Source organism: Pseudophryne corroboree, chromosome 2, assembly GCF_028390025.1.
Source record: "Pseudophryne corroboree isolate aPseCor3 chromosome 2, aPseCor3.hap2, whole genome shotgun sequence".
Lineage (NCBI taxonomy): Eukaryota > Metazoa > Chordata > Amphibia > Anura > Myobatrachidae > Pseudophryne > Pseudophryne corroboree.
In genome coordinates this window covers 95,932,883-95,951,421 of record NC_086445.1, presented here as the reverse complement: position 1 = coordinate 95,951,421, position 18,539 = coordinate 95,932,883, and the positions used below count along the sequence as shown (strand labels likewise).

Genomic DNA, 18,539 nt, shown 5'->3' with positions numbered 1-18,539 from the left:
CGCCTGTGTTTTTCTAAGCACTCGCTGAAACGGTCAGTTGACACCCAGAAACGCCCCATTCATGTCAATCTTCTTCCGGCCGCCAGTTTGAATGAAAACGTTGCTAGAACCTGTGCAAAACCACAAAGGACTTTGTACCCGTACGTCGTGCGTGCGCATTGCGGTGCATACGCATGCGCAGAAATGAAGATTTTTAGCCTGATCGCTGCGCAGCGAACAATGGCAGCTAGCGATCAGCTCAGAATGACCCCCCCATATACATCGGTGTACTGAGTGGACACCTATTTAGTTGTATCTCTTACACAGAGCATTGTGTAAGTGTCAGCACTGATGCTCACTGTCTACCGCATCTGTGTCACTCCTGTCTGCCTGCCCCCTGGCCCCCCATTTAGAATGAATGCTCTCACGAGCAGGACCCTCTCCCCTCATGTTCTTATCCTTCCCTTACTTTTATTATCATTCACTTCATACTCCTTACAACAACCCCTAACCCCCGGTCTCTGTCACCCTGATGCATAGTTCAGCGTTATGACCACTGATGCAGAAATGTTTATATACCATGTATTTCTCATGCATTGTTTTGTACTGTAAGTCGTGGTTTTCTTGTTTCATCATTTGTTTATACACTTTGTTAGGTGCTGCGGAACCCTTGTGGCACCTTATAAATAAAGAACAATAATAATAATAATAATAATAATTGTGATGACTTATCTCGCTAAAATGGAAAAAGTGGGACATATGATGTATGCATTAGGAAGTCCGTGTAGTAGGCACACTGGCATTCCCTTTGCTATCCATTTGCCTTCAGAATATGGATACATGCAGACCTTTGTGATACTCACAAACAGGCCCTATACCTGCTGTGTTTTCCCCTCACTATTTTTAAGTAGAGCAATTTGGGTTAGGGTTAGGATTAAGGCCATGTTGGATTGACTACTTTATATAACTCCGGTCTGGGAGAAGCCTGGAGAAAAGTTGCAGCTAGCCACTGAGGGGGTGGGGCAGGGCGCTTCACGTATGGCATCGATGCATAATGCAGCAACTCGCATGTCTCTGATCAGGGGGCGATGCCAAAACGACATGATTCTGGTTGAATGACATCATTTTGGCCCCACCCCCTCACCACGGACATGCAATTCCTGCATTCCTCACTCCCCATCCTTCCACTGCACTAAGAAGTGGGCGGGCTGAGGGAAAACCACCCACTCTTCTGGGGGTCTTGGGTACTACCTGAAAAATCAGGAGTTTCCCAGATGTTCCACACGAACAGGTAAATATGATTAGGGGTTTGTTTTTAGACTGTTTTTGACAAACTACTGTTGGGGGTTTGTTTTTAGGGAGATTGGATAGTTAGGGTAGGGATCACAGATTGTTCAGTCTTTCCAAACAATGAGTTAAACCCTGACCCTAATGACTTTATGTCAAATTGAAATTAGTGATTGTTACAATGCCAGGCATCTTTCCTCATAAGCGTGGCTGCCAGTCTTCAGACTGAAAGAAATGACCACTCAGCGCACAGAAAACCAGGTCTAGGAATGCGCCAGCAGACGGTGCTCTGCACTAGTATATACATATATATATATATATATATATATATATAGTCTCACAGCACTGAGGTCATAGGTTTGATTCCCACCATTGCCCTAACTGTATATATATTCTCCCCGTACTTGCGTGGGTTTCCTCCGGGTACTCCGGTTTCCTCCCACAATCCAAAAATATACTGGCAGGTTAATTGGCTCCCTACAAAATTAACCCTAGCGTGAATGTGTGTGCGTGTACGTGTTGTAGGGAATATAGATTGTAAGCTCCACTGGGGCAGTGACTGATGTGAATGGCCAAATACTCTCTGCAGAGCGCTGCGGAATATGTGTGCGTTATATAAATAACTGGTAATAATGATAATATAAAACATTCTATTATTATTGCTGTGTTTCAGGTTCCAGACCCTCCAGCATCATCCTTCCCACCATTTGTAGCCAGGAACTTCCAATGGATGCTGTAGCATATTGGCGGAACAGCACACTGATCTTTAAAGACAGGTATAACGTTGTACAGTACTTTATAACTTGTGTAGTGTTAGCGATTGTTTAAGTTGGGACCATTACACTTCCATTGCTGTGTCCAAAGGCGAAATTGTTGGTGCTGTATTTTGTTTCTTAACCCCATGTAAGCAGTGCTGGGCATGAAAGGGTGTAAAGCTTGCTGGGACAGACTGACACCACTATCCTGTCTGTCTGTGCTACTGTATACTAGATACTTACAGACAGCGGAGCGGAGGCTGACATTTTGCAGGTTAAACTGATCTTTCTTATAATGCAACCTATGAATTCACTATGGGCAGCTGCTATCAGTGAGGCATGAGGCATACAAATCTCTCTGTATCCACTTTGTATAGGCAACACGTATATATTACATTCAAACTTGTTAATTCATAGTAACTGTACCATCTTTACATCCAATTCACCTGAAACCATTGTGAGCTAATTAAGGCCCTCATTCCGAGTTGTTCGCTCGTTGCCGAGTTTCGCTATATTGCGATTAGTCGCTTACTGCGCATGCGCAAGGTTCGCAGAGCGCATGCGGGTAGTTATTTTACTCAAAAGTTTGGTATTTTACTCACGGCATAACGAGGATTTTTCATCGTTCTGGTGATCGGAGTGTGATTGACAGGAAGTGGGTGTTTCTGGGCGGAAACTGGCCATTTTATGTGTGTGTGCGGAAAAACGCTGCCGTTTCTGGGAAAAACGCGGGAGTGGCTGGAGAAACGGGGGAGTGTCTGGGCGAACGCTGGGTGTGTTTGTGACGTCAAACCAGGAACGAAACTGACTGAACTGATCGCAGTGGCAGAGTAAGTCCCGAGCTACTCAGAAACTGCAAAGAAATTTCTATTCGCAATTATGCGAATCTTTCGTTCGCAATTCTGCAAAGCTAAGATTCACTCCCAGTAGGCGGCGGCTTAGCGTGTGCAATGCTGCTAAAAGCAGCTAGCGAGCGAACAACTCGGAATGAGGGCCTAAATGCACAAAAAGTGAAGTATAATACATCAAAAGGTGTTATTAAACTCACTGTACACTTAGGAGTCTATTTACTAAGCATTGGATGGAGACAAAGTGGACAAAGATAAAGTACCAACCAACCAGCTCCTAATTGTCATTTTTCAAAGCCAGTCTGTGACATGGCAGTTAGATGCTGATTGGCTGGTACTTTAACTTCGTCCACTTTATCTCTCTCCAAGGCTTAGTAAATAGACCCCTCCATTTTCATGACCATCTAATGTCATTTTAAGGCATACTTAAGTAATTTTAACACTGGGATTTACACAAATCCAGATTTCATGCCATATGTAAACACAGTGTAAATTACATCAGGCTGGAGAATGATACTGGCATATAATTGATGCTGGAATCTTTTACTGTAAAACTGTCATAACCACCTCCACACCGATAGAAGTAGTCTGCAGCATTTGTGATAGATGCATCATCGCTTGGAACGTGATAAAATGGAGAGTGAAAAAGTGCCAGCCAATCAGCTCTTAACTGACATTTTTCAAACACAGCCTGTAACATGGCAGTTAGGAGCTGATTGGCTTGCACTTTTTCACTGTCCATTTTATCACTTTCCAAGCGATGATACATCTAGCCCTGTGTCTTGACAAGCAGTAAATTATAACATGATAGCTAAAGACACAACCGCATTTCTCTGTGTATTTGGCACAGACTGCCAGAAACATACAAACCTAAACCTACTGTAAGTATAAACGGCACCTTTGATACTCAGAAATAGATACACACTCAGGGGGAGATGTACTAAGCAGTGATAAAAGTGGAGAAGTGAGCCAGTGGAGAAGTTGCCCATGGCAACCAATCAGCTTTGACGTAACATTTATAATTTGCATACTATAAAAGTATACAGAGCAGCTGATTGGTTGCCATGGGCAACTTCTCCACTGTCTCATTTCTCCCCCTCAGTGTTATACTCTACTAGCACAATGTATGGTCCTTTTTCATTTTTTACATTATTCTGTGTTTACAAGTCACAAAACTATTACAGTATTTACATTAACATCATTTTCTTTTGGGGCCTATACATCTGTGATGAATTGCCTCAATTCCCCATTCTGCCAACGCAGAGGTCGGGGATTCAGGGAAATCCAAAATTTGGTGTGAGCTTTATCCTCTGCCAGTTACAGTGCAGGGCTTGGTCCATGGTGAGTGACCAGTGGGGACCAGTCGACTCCAACCGGGGGATGGAATAGGGTGTCAGAATCAGAAAGTGAGAGAATTTGAGAGATTTCTCCTGGTTTTTTTTTTTAAAGTGGCAATCATTTACATGGCAAAATCAACCTGGTTTTGTCATGTAAATGATTGCCACTTTAAAAAACAGGAGAAATCTCCTCGAATCTCTCCCTTTCTAATTCTCACACCCTATTATATCCCCCTCTCCAGGAGGTGTAGCCATAGCTTACACAGCAGAATTGGTTCCAGTTGCCAATCGAAGGAATCTGGTGATGGCAGCAAAGTACCCACACACTGTGCAGTGGGTGGAGTCAGTAACAGTGGTTACTGATGGTCCTATTGGCCCAGGTCCCATGGCGTGGGCAGTGAAGCACATCCGGTCACATCCGATTCTGACTAAAAAAAAACAGAAAGTCAGGATTTTTAAAATGCTCAATTTCCCCGATTCCTCTATGGATCACCGATCATCGATGGCGGATCAGCATCGGTGAATTACAGCACTGATGTATGTTTGTTTTTAGTGTTAATGATACAGTCCTGCTGGAATCCCCCCATGGCAAGAAATAACCGTGTAACGGCATTGCTATGGCCGGTGACTCACGGAAGCTTAGTGTTGTTGTGTGTCACATATGGTACTCACACACTGTCAGCATACAGAGTTCCCGTCACACGGGTATGAGTATGCTGAATGAGCACTGCCCACCAGAGTCCCAGAGCTTATCTGTGCTCAGTACCCACACCATCTGCTATGTGCATGGAAGAACGCGTGCGAGCCAGTGAATAAAAGTGTTGGTCGGTGTAACAGTTATACACAGCCTCTCATACTATATTTATTTTACTATATACAATTCTAGGATAGTATTTATATTATACTGTATGTATAGTATGTGTCATGGAGTCACATCAATAGGAATATAAAGTATTTACCTACTTTATATTTCCACTAGAGAACCCCAAAATACATGATATCAGGATCTCAGGGGCCTAATCCTTATCGGGGACCTATAGGCCTTCAATAATTAAGTATACAACTTTACTTGGAGTTACAATGGCGGATGCTTAACTACCAGTGCAATTCATTATTATATTATCACAGATGCGGATGGGATAAATTTGCCCCAATCTGCAATGTGATCATGGAATTGTCATTTATCGCATGCAGATACAGAGCTTGCGAGTGAGCTCTGTCCCTGTGAATGCCGTCTCAGCAATTCTAAGGGTATTTTTTTGTGAAAAATACCCCGATATTGTACCGCCCATGCACTGCCGCTGGCTAGCGCTACCCCACCCCCTTCTCCCTCCGCTTATACTTACCAGCCCAGTGATCTGTGATTCTCTTCTCCGGTCAATTGGTCACCGGGCTCCTGCTCTTTGACCCTGATCAGCTGAAATACTGAAAATACTTGCAAGCAGGCAGCAGCAGAAGTTTCAGCAGCACCTGATACAGTTGCAACAGCAGCAAGAATTGTAGTATGAATGTCTGATATGGCAGTGCCAGCTTTTCCGACATAAGTCACCAAAATAATTCCCCAAAGCACTTTTTTATACCTTAAACTTCTCCTGCCCTTCCAAGACTGACAGACAAGCAACACTCCCACCTTGCCTTCTCAAGGGAGTCCCTTACAGCTGCTCTGTTTGATTGGTCACATGCCTTCAGCTGCATTAAACTGACCACCCCTGATTCATTTGTAGCACACTGCCTCTATTGCCACTATATATATATATATATATATATATATATATACCAGTAGAAAAGATGAGGCGGCACTCCAAGACTTTAAATAAAGGGCTGCCTCATCCTTTCTACTGGTACACAGGCCCGGTGCTACCCGCTCAGCAAAGGGATGCAAAGCAGGTAGGCGCCAGACAGGAGAGGCGCTCTCCCTGCTCTGCATCCCCGCTGCTGCTCCTGGGCCCCCGGCTGCTGCTGCCGGCTGCTGTGGCTGTCTCACCATTTGACAGGCAGTGGCGCCGGAAGCTTGAAGCCTCCCCCTATCCCCCTACACTGTCCATCCGCGTCCTGGGCTTTGTCTGAAAAGGGGGTGGAGCTATACGCTGCCGAGCAGTGGAGCTACACGGGACCAGTCTGAAGAGGACAGAAACTGCTACAAATCCAGCCAGCCAGATGGTATGTTGAAGGAGCGTGAGTGAGAAAGTGTATGTGTGTATCTGTGTGTATGTGTATCTATGTGTATCTGTGTGTATATACTGTATGTGTATCTACAGTATGTGTGTGTGTGTATATGTGTGTGTGTGTGTGTGTGTGTGTGCGTGGGAGGCAGTGCATAAGGCACTGTGGTGCAATGTGTATCTGGCACTGTGGGGCAATGTGTATCTGGCACTGTGGAGCATATCTGGCACTGGGGGCATATGTGTATCTGGCACAGTGGCGATGTATCTGGCACTGTGGGGTATATATGGCACTGTGGGGCATTCGTGTATCTAGCACTGTGGGGCATTCGTGTATCTGCACTGTGGAGCATATTTAGCACTGGGGGTATATGTGTATCTGTCACAGTGGGGGCGTATCTGGCACTGTGGGGGCATATATGGCACTGCTGGGGGCATTTGTGTATCTGGCACTGTGGGGCATTCATGTATCTGGCACTGTGGGGGCATATCAGGCACTATAGGAGCATATCTGGCATGGTGGGGGCATATGTGTATCTGTCACTGTGGGGGCATATGTGTATCTGGCACTATGGGAGCATATCTGGCACTGTGGGGGCATATGTATAGCTGGCACTATTGGGGTCATATGTGTATCTGGCCCCCCATATGTGTATCATGCCCCATGTGGCAATTGGTCACACCCAAATTTTTTCTACTTGCACCACTGGTGGGAGGGGGGGCATAATTTGTATAAATGGCACTTCTGAGGGCATTATGTATAACCGGCGCTACTATGGGGGCTATTATGTGTATAACCGGCACTACCACAGGGGCTATTAGGTGTATAACCGGCGCTACCACAGGGGCTATTATGTGTATAAACGGCGCCACTACTGGAGACATAATATGTATAATGTGTATGCGCAGGGTAATGTGAATAAGATTGTGCTACTGTGTGGCGTAATTTGAAATGGGAGTACTATTGTGTGGCCATGCACCTTCCTTGTGAGACCACCCCCGCTTTTTGCCACACATTGTCCCTTTGTAAAACATGGGAGGACGCAAATTTATCATTTGCAGGGGGGCGCCGAACACCCTAGCACCGACCCTGCTGGTACAGTACATGTGGGCAATACACCATAGAAGGGCACCCAAGCAGGTTGTGAGTATATGAGGGAGTAGCTGCCCCATGCTGAGTGCCAATTTTGGACCCAGATAGATATATATATATATATATATACACTGTATATATATATATATATATATATATAAGTTATTTACTTGTGTGTGTGTGTGTGTGTGTGTGTGTGTATGTGTTGCAAGGAGAGGAATGAGAAATGTTTTCAATCTAAGACATAATGTAAAGCATATTTTTTTGGCTGATGATTGTATGTAGCCTTCATAGTGTAAAATGAATGACTTAATTCCGCCTTATATTTTCTGATTTATAATAGACATGTATGGTATCACCATCCCAACCTGCCTGAGTCTAAAGCATTCTTGACCAGCTCCCTCTGGGAAGACTTTCCTGGTTCCATAGATACAGCTTATAACTACCCAGCAGGGGATACTATTTATTTATTCCAAGGTAAGCAAAGATTTACAATACTTGTACATATTCAAATGCATGAAACACTGTCAACAGTAGTGGGGGCTCCTACTTACATTTAGTAGGGGGGCTGTCGCTACCCTCATGCCCGGAGAGGAGACAGGTAGCATGCGCAGATTACACAGAGCAATTGCGCATGCGCAAACCCCCTGCTTCTATGGACTGCATCAGTTGCAGCCCATAGAAGCCGGCTAGTGCTGACGAAGCAGGGAGAGACTTCCTACATTAAGCTACTGTCTCTCTCTGCTTATCGCAGCCCAGTCTGGCAGTCCCGGAGGGAGGAAACACCTCCCAATGGGACTGCCTGTAGTGTCTGTGACTGACAGGTAGAACTTCCAATAGGAAGTCACTGCCAGTCACAGTGAAGCCAGTGCAGTTACGGTCCTACGGACTGCATCTGGCTTCACTGACACTAAGTGGGGTGCCAAATTTTATCTGTGTTTTATATATATATATATATTTATATATATATATCCAAATTTTATAGTGCTAGCGCTAAGCCTCCAGAAAATGTCAATATTATGACATTTTGCAGGTGTCAACATTAATGATGTTGACATTTAAACCATGTCAACATCATCAATGTCAACCTTCTGCTCTTGACATTGTGAATGTTGACATGTTAACCACCAACATAGTGACTGCATCATAACCCATCCTATCATAACCCTTTGTCAACAATTCAGGGAGGAAGTTCTGGGCGGTCAATGGATCCACCCTGATAAGCGGAGAACCAGGAGATATAGCTAAGTTTGGCTTCCCGGAGAACGTGAGCAAAATAGACGCAATGTTTCACGATGCAAGGAAAGAGAAAACCATCTTCTTTACTGGAGACCTGTGCTGGAGGTACGATAGATATCCACTTGCCAGACTACCAGGATTGGGGTTATTAGCAGTAGCATAAATGTACTAAAGGTAATACAGGTTGAGTATCCCTTATCCAAAATGCTTGGGACCAGAAGTACTTTGGATATCGGATTTTTCCGTATTTTGGAATAATTGCATACCATAATGAGATATCATGGTGATGGGACCTAATTCTAAGCACAGAATGCATTTATGTTTCATATACACCTTGGGGGTCATTCCGAGTTGTTCGCTCATTAGTTTTTTTCGCAACGGAGCAATTTGTCGCAAACTGCGCATGCGCAATGTTCGCAGTGCACCTGCGCCAAGTAAATTAGCACAAAAGTTTGGTATTTTACTCACGGATTAACGAAGATTTTTCATCGTTCTGGTGATCGTAGTGTGATTGACAGGAAGTGGGTGTTTCTGGGCGGAAACTGTCCGTTTTATGGGAGTGTGCGGAAAAACGCAGGTGTTTCAGGGAAAAACGCGGGAGTGGCTGGAGAAACGGGGGAGTGTCTGGGCGAACGCTGGGTGTGTTTATGACTTCAAACCAGGAAAGAAACTGACTGAACTGATCGCAGTGTAGGAGTAAGTCTCGAGCAACTCAGAAACTGCTAAGAAATTTCTATTCGCAATTCTGCTAATCTTTCGTTCGCAATTCTGCTATGCTAAGATACACTCCCAGAGGGCGGCGGCTTAGCGTGTGCAATGCTGCTAAAAGCAGCTAGCGAGCGAACAACTCGGAATGAGGGCCCTTATACACACAGCCGAAGGTCATTTTAGCCAATATTTTTTTATAACTTTGTGCATTAAACAAAGTGTGTCTACATTCACACAATTCATTTAGGTTTCATATACACCTTATACACACAGCCTGAAGGTAATTTAATACAATATTTTTAATAATTTTGTGTATTAAACAAAGTTTGTGTACATTGAGCCATCAAAAAACAAAGGTTTCACTATCTCACTCTCACTCCAAAAAGTCCGTATTTCGGAATATTCCGTATTTTGGAATATTTGGATATGGGATACTCAACCTGTATTGTATATGTATATATATATATATATATATATATATATAGAATATTGTAACAGGCGGCACTCCCGGGTTTCTGAATAAACAAGTAAAGAGATGACCCCTCCTTGTGTACTTAACGTTTCGGTTTATTAACCGTCTTCAGAAGTAACATTGTTACTTCTGAAGACGGTTAATAAACCGAAACGTTAAGTACACAAGGAGGGGTCATCTCTTTACTTGTTTATTCAGAAACTCGGGAGTGCCGCCTGTTACAATATTCTACATTGCTGCAAACGCTGTGGAGGGCACCCGGTGAGCTGGTATTACCAAGTTATACAGAGTGCCGAACGCCATTGTCATATAGATATATATATATATATATATATATATATACTGTATGTGTATATATATATATATCTATCTATCTGGAGAGATGTAAGACCTTTCTCGCGCTAAAGGTATAGAGAGCTACACCTTAGGGAAAATACCCCCTGTTAGATGGGGTACTGTACTATGAACAATAAAGAAAATGATTTCCCCAGGGAGCTAATGTCGTTCTTTGGTATGTATAAGTTTGTTGTATAATGAAACAATCTTAAAAATTTTATTTTTTATTCATTAAAAATATAATGTATAAAACTGTTTACAATTTGCCCAAGATGACAATAAATGATGTTTGTACGGACAATGGTTGTGTTGGTATTAATCCATTTCAGTCAAAACAATATCAGAAATATTCTTCCTTGAAGAAATGACAGAAATCGCTGTCTTAAACCAACGCGTTTTGTCCTACAGACTTCATCAGGGGTTTATAATAATCAAAGGATCACAATATGGACATGTATCTTATCGGGTCTTCAAAAGGCAAATATATAATATTAAAAGTGGTATCGGACCAGATTTCACCACACGGAATATCAATTGAAAATCAAGCCTATAGAGCAGCTAATCACTGGATTACACCCAGGTTTCAATTTGAACAAGGCGGGTAACTGTGATAATGCCTCTCACCAGTTAGTAACACTCCTAGCTGCTGCTGGTGAGAGGCATTATCACAGTTACCCGCCTTGTTCAAATTGAAACCTGGGCATAATCCAGTGATTAGCTGCTCTATGGGCTTGATTTAACCTAATTGGTTTAAAATTACCTATGTAATTTTTTTGAACCAGGCATTGCTCAGTGGAAAATCACTAAATGGGCCATATCTAATTTTCAATTGATATTCTGTGTGGTGAAATCTGGTCCGATACCACTTTTAATATTATATATTTGCCTTTTGAAGACACGATAAGATATATGTCTATATTGTGATCCTTTGATTATTATAAACCCCCGATGAAGTCTGTAGGAAGAAACGCGTTGGTTTAAGACAGCGATTTCTGTCATTTCTTCAAGGAAGAATATTTCTGATATTGTTTTGACTGAAATGGATTAATACCAACACAACCATTGTCTGTACAAACATAATTTATTGTCATCTTGGACAAATTGTAAACAGTTTTATACATTGTATTTTAAATGAATAAAAACTCTAATTTTTAAGATTGTTTCATTATACAACAAACTTATACATACCAAAGAACGACATTAGCTCTCTGGGGAAATCTTTTTCTTTATATATATATATATATATATATATATATATATATATATAAATATATATATATACGTTCCAAATTTCAACATCAAAAACTGTATTTAGTCTATGTTAGTACAATTGGAAAATTTGGGAATAGAGCAGTTGACCCAGGTAATATTGGTAGTGGTAGGTGGTACCGTATATACTGTAAATATTCCTGTACATATGACAAACAGGAACCATTGGCCTATATTTACTAAGTAATGACTTTTCAAAGCCGCCACATGCCGCGGAATTTAAAACAGCAGTAATATTAAATGCAAAACACTCCCTATAAATGTGACCCCCTGTCTTCTGTATTGGGCTTATGCTCTCTTATTTCACAAATCCCAGTCAGTATTCCTGGTTCTGAAATTAAAAAAACAGGCTAAATACCTGGTATTGCACCCGTACCTGCATCTGGAAGGCCCATTGTCTCACTCGGCTCATGGCTAGCTATACCAGCCACGCGGAGGCTGCCCATGTAGTCCTGTGCAGTGAGAAAATGTGCATTTTTCAATGATGTATGAACGTTGTTGCTGCCTGTCCACAATGTGCTGCCGGAGAGCCTGCATTTCATCTTCCATCTGCCCCTTTCCACACATGCGAGCACTATAGCCTGCAATAGGCAGATACGGTGGACATGTAAGTCATGTATCACTGAGGCACTTACAGGTTATGGGGGATACAAATCAGTGTTATTGCCAGCTGTGTACACTTCCGCCTTTTACCACATACAGCCTTTTTGGGGTGGGAGGGTAAAACAGAGAAGATGTTGGTCACACAGTTCCTTTGTCTGACCGATTTGAATGCACTTTATGGACATCGCACAGAGCTGAATGCCCTCCTTTCTGTTCTAGGGGGACATTTACTAAGCAGTGATAAGAGCGGAGAAGTGAGCCAGTGGAAAAGTTGCCCCATCATTCAATCAGCAGCTCTGTATAATTTTATAGTATGCAAATTATAGATGCTACTTCAGTGCTGATTGGTTGCCATGGGCACTTCTCCACTGGCTCACTTCTCCGCTCTTATCACTGCTTAGTAAACGTCCCCCTTAGTCTCTCCACTGTGAAATGACTGTGACCACCTTTTCCACTGTTATTTATGTAGCTTTGATGAAAGACATAACCTGATGGAACGTGGATTCCCTGTGTCTCTGGAGTCACAGTTCCCCGGCGTAGGGAATAAAGTAGATGCAGCCTATGCACATGACGATGGTAAGTCAGCGTCAAATTCAACATATCCTGTGAGCCAAGAAAGCTTTACTTTTCACAGTATCGGATCTGACAGGAGGCATCACTTATCTTACATGTATGTGTAGACAGTCTATGGGTAATTTCACTGGCTCCAAGGGGGGCCCCGAGCTCCGACTTGTTGGAGGGGCCCAGATTAGCCGCTTAGGAGAACATTGTTCCCTAGTGTGGTCATTGGTGCCACCTATACAGCGGCGGTAAGAAGGGGACGCTTCAGCCTCCTCCTACAGGATGGCAGGTGGCGTATGTCTCTCCCTGTAGATGCTGGCTGCTGTGGACACAACAGATCACATCGCCACACCCACAGCAGCCAGCACCTATGTGGAGAGACTTCTTCCTGTGCATTTCATCTTCCATCTTCCCCCCACCCCACATCTTCTCCACCCTGCCATACTGTAGTTACAGGCTGCAGCGTCACATATACTATTTTATAGCTTTTTTTAATGGGGGATGTGGCCATGCCTGCTCTGGATTGGTCACACCCCCTAACAGTACCAGGTCCTATAGCCATGAGTTATTTTTCTTCCTCCTACCGTCCTCTGCACTGATGAATGAAACACCCCTTGGTGGGCCCCATTGCCTAAGGGCCCACCCCCTCCTCTAGGGATCAAGTTCCAGACTGTGCACTTGAATTATACATTATACATCTGTTACCTTATACGGTTGTTGTTAAACTGGTACAGTATCATGCATGCATTAGCATTATTTACTATATATATTTATCAAGGGGCCCAGACCATGCGCTCTCTAATGGTTAGCCAAGCCTCTGTGGTGGCTGGCCACACTTCCTCTTGGGCTGACCACACACCTAAGTATGGGCATCTACCAGCGAATCCCCCCGGTGTGCCCTTCATGCCTCAGTCCGACACTGTACTTGGCTATACGTAGAGTACTCAGTCTCTTTATAACCAGTGCTTAAAGTGGTCCTGGAGAGGTGGTGGAACCCACCCCAGCACCCCAGCTCTAAAGGCACTGTGCACGCCGTAAAAAAGGGGCGTGGTCTCAAGCCAGAAAGGGGCATGGTCACCAAACATGACCACAGCAGTGGCACCCCTTATACAATGCCCTCAGTAATAGTGCCCCTTATGCAATGTCCACTGTAGTGGTAGTGCCCACAGTTTTTGTGCCCCTTATGTAAAGCCCATAGTATTGGTGCCCCTTATACAGTGCCCCCAGTAGTAGTGCCCCTTATGTCCCCAGGAGTGATGCCCCCTTATTAAGTGCCCCCTATGCAATGAAAAAATTAGGTGGATATACCATCAAATCTCCTGGCGCAATAATCAATAAATTACTTTTCCTGTTGGAGTACCGCTCAATTCATAGATACCAGTTTAAACGCTCCTGCCGCTTTTGCCGTGCAAGATTCGATCACTGTTTGGAATTCCACAACCGCATCCACCAGGATAAAATCCATGCACCACTGCTAAGTGCCGGAGGCGGAATTATATAACCGGAGAGGTAAATATTGAATGAGATTCCTCAATATAAATCCCGCATGATCGGGTAAAAATTCTACTGGGAAACTATCCTGCACTGGACGCCAGTGACAGGCAGATTCAAGACTTTTTCCCCTCTATGGTTGTGAGACTATATCATTTGATATTGCAGGCATAAATCTATAAACCGCCATTTAACAACGGCCACATAAGTGACATTGAGCGTTTACTTTTAATAGTTAAGTATCTTAAGATATAATCTGGATATCACTGGATAAATGACCTGCCAATATTATTGGTATTTTATTGAGATTTTATCTATGGTTTATTTGTTTGAATGTATGTCTTGAATTGTGTGTGATAAGCGTTACAACTGCGGTTGCTACATTTGTTTCAGTATCATACCAAATGGTTACTATGTATGTGTTCCAGTAAATATTTGTACTTTTAAACAAGTCTCTTGGATTTTATGAGTGAAAGCTTGTTAATTATATACTTTTGCCAGTTCATTTAGTGCACTAACTTCTTGTATATATATATATTTTCCCCCTCTGCAATGCCCTCATTAGTAGTGCCCCCAGTAGATATGCCCCCAGTGGTAATGCCCCGTGTAGTAATGCCCCCCGTAGAGATGCCCCCTGTAGTTATGCCCCCACTGGAAGCTGCCCCCAGTACAGATGTCTCCTGTAGTTATGCCCCCAGTAGAAGCTGCCCCCAGTAGTTGCCCCCTGTAGTTATGCCTCAGTATAGATGCCCCCAGTAGAAGCTGCACCCTAGTAGAAACTGCCCCCAGTAGTTATTCCTCCAGTAGAAGCTGTCCCCAGCACAGTTGCCCCCTGTAGTTATGCCCCCAGTAGAAGCTGCCCCCAGTACAGATGCCCCCAGTAGAAGCTGCCCCTAGTGCAGATGCATTCTGTAGTTATGCCCCCAGTACAGCTGTCCCCTGTAGAGCTGCCCTCAGTACAGATGCCCCATGTAGTCATGCCCCCAGTAGAAGCTGCCCCCAATACAGTTGCCCCCAGTACTTATGCCCCAGTATAGATGCCCCCAGTAGAAGCTGCCCCCCTGTACAGTTGCCCCCTGTAGTTATGCCCCCTGTACAGATGCCTCCAGTAGAAGCTGCCCCTAGTATAAGCTGCCCCCTGTAGTTATACCCCAGTATAGATTCCCCCAGTATAAGCTGCCCCCTAGTAGCGCCGCTTCACACAAACACAAATAAAAACTCCAAAACACAATACTTACCAGCCCTGTTCCTGCTTCCGGACCGCTGACCTCCGCCTGGCCGCCTGCTCCTTGGATCTATGGGAGAGACGTCATGACGTCTTTCCAATAGCGCCGCACAGCCGCACACAGCTGGAAGCTGGCTGCCGCTGAGGGGAAGATGTCTGCGCCCACTGTTAACACAACCTCAGCGGGTGCCCGGCATCCCCATGCGGCTCCGGGCTCACATTCTGGGTTAGATGAACCAGAGGAGGCGGAACAGCGTTCCGTCTCCAATTGGAACTGATGGAACGCAGTTCCGCCCTGTTCCAGCTCACTTTAACCACTGTTTACAACACTTCAATATATGGCTCTGTGCAGACTGCAGTCAGCTGTCCCATATAGGCAGGGCTGGCAACAGAAATCTTGGGTCCCGGTACACTGAAGTCTCTGGGGACTCCCATGTTCTGAACTAGAACCCAAGAAAGATGTAAAAAATAATAAAATAATAATAATAATAATAATAAGAATCAAAATAAACACACACACACACACACACACACACACACACACACACACACACACACACACACTTCATTAGGATGGAAGTGTAATAAATATACACTTACCACAATCGTCCATTTCTTCTGTTTGAAGTGCTGCTGCTGTTTCAGGGGTGTGGACGGGGTGTGCAGGTAGTGGAGCGGGTAGACAGTGGTGCTGCTGGCCGGCTGCTACAGCATCCTTCTTGGGCTTGCAGGAAGCTTCCACTGCAAGCTTTCCTTCATCTGCTAAAAGGTGGCCAGTGGCCACGGCGTCAGGGTGGACTATAGTACAGAAGAGCCGACACAGGCGCAGTATTGCACATATTTATTGCCGCCATTGCAGCGTCATTCATTACTATGGCAGCACGCACCAGGTGACGGAGCAAGGGTAGAAGGGGTCACCAAGGTATCAGGGTCCCCGTGTTGCAGGTGAGGCTTCATTGTTTGTTATTTTGTGACTAGTTGCGCCGCGCCGGTCCTATAGCCAACACAGTAGGTATCTGCATCAAATAAGGCACGTTTCACCTGTTTTGTGCCCCTCTGAAACCTGGGGCCCCTCTGAGCCTTGGGGCCCGGGACGAGTGCACCCTTTGTACCCCCCTGACGCCGGGCCTGCATATAGGTAACAGCCAGGTAAGGTTCCCAGGGCTACAGCCCCATTTATTATACAGTACATTGGCAGCAGGCTTGATTAAGAAGGTATTGTGACATTGCATTATTGTGTACAGTCTGTGCTTTACGTTACTGTATTTCCATTCTTGTTAAGTTTGTCCCTGACCTTCTCTCATACAGGTTACATCTACTTTTACCGGGAAAGAACGCAGATTGTGTACGACCCAAGGAATAATTATATTTCAGATGTCTCCGAGAATTTCTCACACTTGTGTTAACAATTTCTCTATTCCTCAGCTGTATCTAATAGCAGGTATTATTTATATGCCAGACACATATGTGCTTAGTAAAATGTTCAATTATACTCATTTTATAATAAAACATACCCCCTCTATGTATTCTGCCAATTGTTCCTTCCTTGTCTTTAATATAACTGGGTCAGTGAGACAGCGGAGAGAACAGACCTAAAGATACAATGGGGGTCATTCCGAGTTGTTCGCTCGGTAAAAATCTTCGCATCGCAGCGATTTTACGCTTAATGCGCATGCGCAATGTCCGCACTGCGACTGCGCCAAGTAAATTTGCTATGCACTTAGGAATTTTACTCACGGCATTTTCATCGTTCTGGCGATCGTAATGTGATTGACAGGAAATGGGTGTTACTGGGCGGAAACAGGCCGTTTTATGGGCGTGTGGGAAAAAACGCTACCGTTTCCCGAAAAACGCAGGAGTGGCTGGAGAAACGGGGGAGTGTCTGGGCGAACGCTGGGTGTGTTTGTGACGTCAAACCAGGAACGACAAGCAGTGAAATGATCGCAGATGCCGAGTAAGTCTGAAGCTACTCTGAAACTGCTACGAGGTGTGTAATCGCAATATTGCGAATACATCGTTCGCAATTTTAAGATGCTAAGATTCACTCCCAGTAGGCGGCGGCTTAGCATGAGAAAATCTGCTAAAATTCACTTGCGAGCGAACAACTCGGAATGACCCCCAATGCTAATATTTCTGAGATTGTGGAATGCAATGAAATTGAGCTAAATCCAAGAGACAGGCCTATACTGGGAATAATACTATTGTACAAAATAATAGGGCATATTTACCAAAGAAATACTCAAAAAATATTTTCACACCCCCAACTGCATTTTAAATGAAGTCTGTGGTCAATAACCCCCTAATGCTGGGAATACATGCTACAAATATCTGACCGGTCCATAAGTAGATTGCCCAGATAATTGCAGCGTGTATGTGGCACACCCATCTGAAAATATTGATTGGTAAGGCATACCGGATCAACCAGCATGTCCCTCCGACGCGATATCTCCTAAATGCCTGGTCGGCCGCATCGGACAGTGTAAGCCCTACCGCAGCCGACTCACGCATATTCCCCTTTTCCTTCACATGGGAAGGAACGGGGAAATGTCTCCTCCCCGGGGGTGGAGTGCTGATGTCAGGTGACATGCACTGTGAGAGATCTCACCGGCAGGGTCAGATAAAATGCCTGTCAGTCTGACAGGCATTTTATCTGCCAGCGTATGCCCAGCAAAATAGTTTATCCAGCCAGGCAGCACCTGCTCTGCACAGGAGTAACTTCCTGTCTGGTGAGCGTTCCCTCCAGCACTGTGCTGCCTGCTGCATACAGAACTACAGCTACACAGCCTGCTAAACCTCACACATTACACCAAGCACACTATCCATTTACACTAGAAGTAGAACCTACACACACACAATGCATTGAGACAGCTCGATGTGTCACCAACTTTCCGCACAAATATCACAACACAAAGTTATATCTGACAGACTGGCATTACACTACACGACCACACCAGAGGTTCTCAAATGTGACCCTCGAGGCACCCCAACGGTCCAGGTTTTCAGCTTATCCATGCTTGGCCACAGGTGATTTCATTAGCACCTCATTCAATTTTATTTAACCATCTGTGCTGAGCCATGGCTATACCCAGGGCCGGTGCTAGGGTGCTCGGCGCCCTCCTGCAAACTATAAATTTCTCTAACGTCCTAGTGGATGCTGGGAACTCCGTAAGGACC

General features: G+C 44.4%; 1 protein-coding gene across 5 annotated transcripts in view; it reads left to right on the top strand.

The window, feature by feature from the left end:
• The window catches only part of LOC135000860 (collagenase 3-like), a 41,344-nt gene extending 24,457 nt beyond the window's left edge, over positions 1 to 16,887 (top strand). For all 5 annotated transcript variants that reach the window (XM_063951536.1, XM_063951535.1, XM_063951534.1 and 2 more), the window contains 5 exons: positions 1,940 to 2,042; positions 7,805 to 7,938; positions 8,646 to 8,805; positions 12,558 to 12,664; positions 16,674 to 16,887. In XM_063951536.1, the coding sequence (XP_063807606.1) occupies positions 1,940 to 2,042; positions 7,805 to 7,938; positions 8,646 to 8,805; positions 12,558 to 12,664; positions 16,674 to 16,771 (602 nt within the window). In that variant the 3' untranslated portion in view covers positions 16,772 to 16,887. The remainder of the gene's footprint in view (positions 1 to 1,939; positions 2,043 to 7,804; positions 7,939 to 8,645; positions 8,806 to 12,557; positions 12,665 to 16,673) is intronic.
• Positions 16,888 to 18,539: the final 1,652 nt, after the last annotated feature.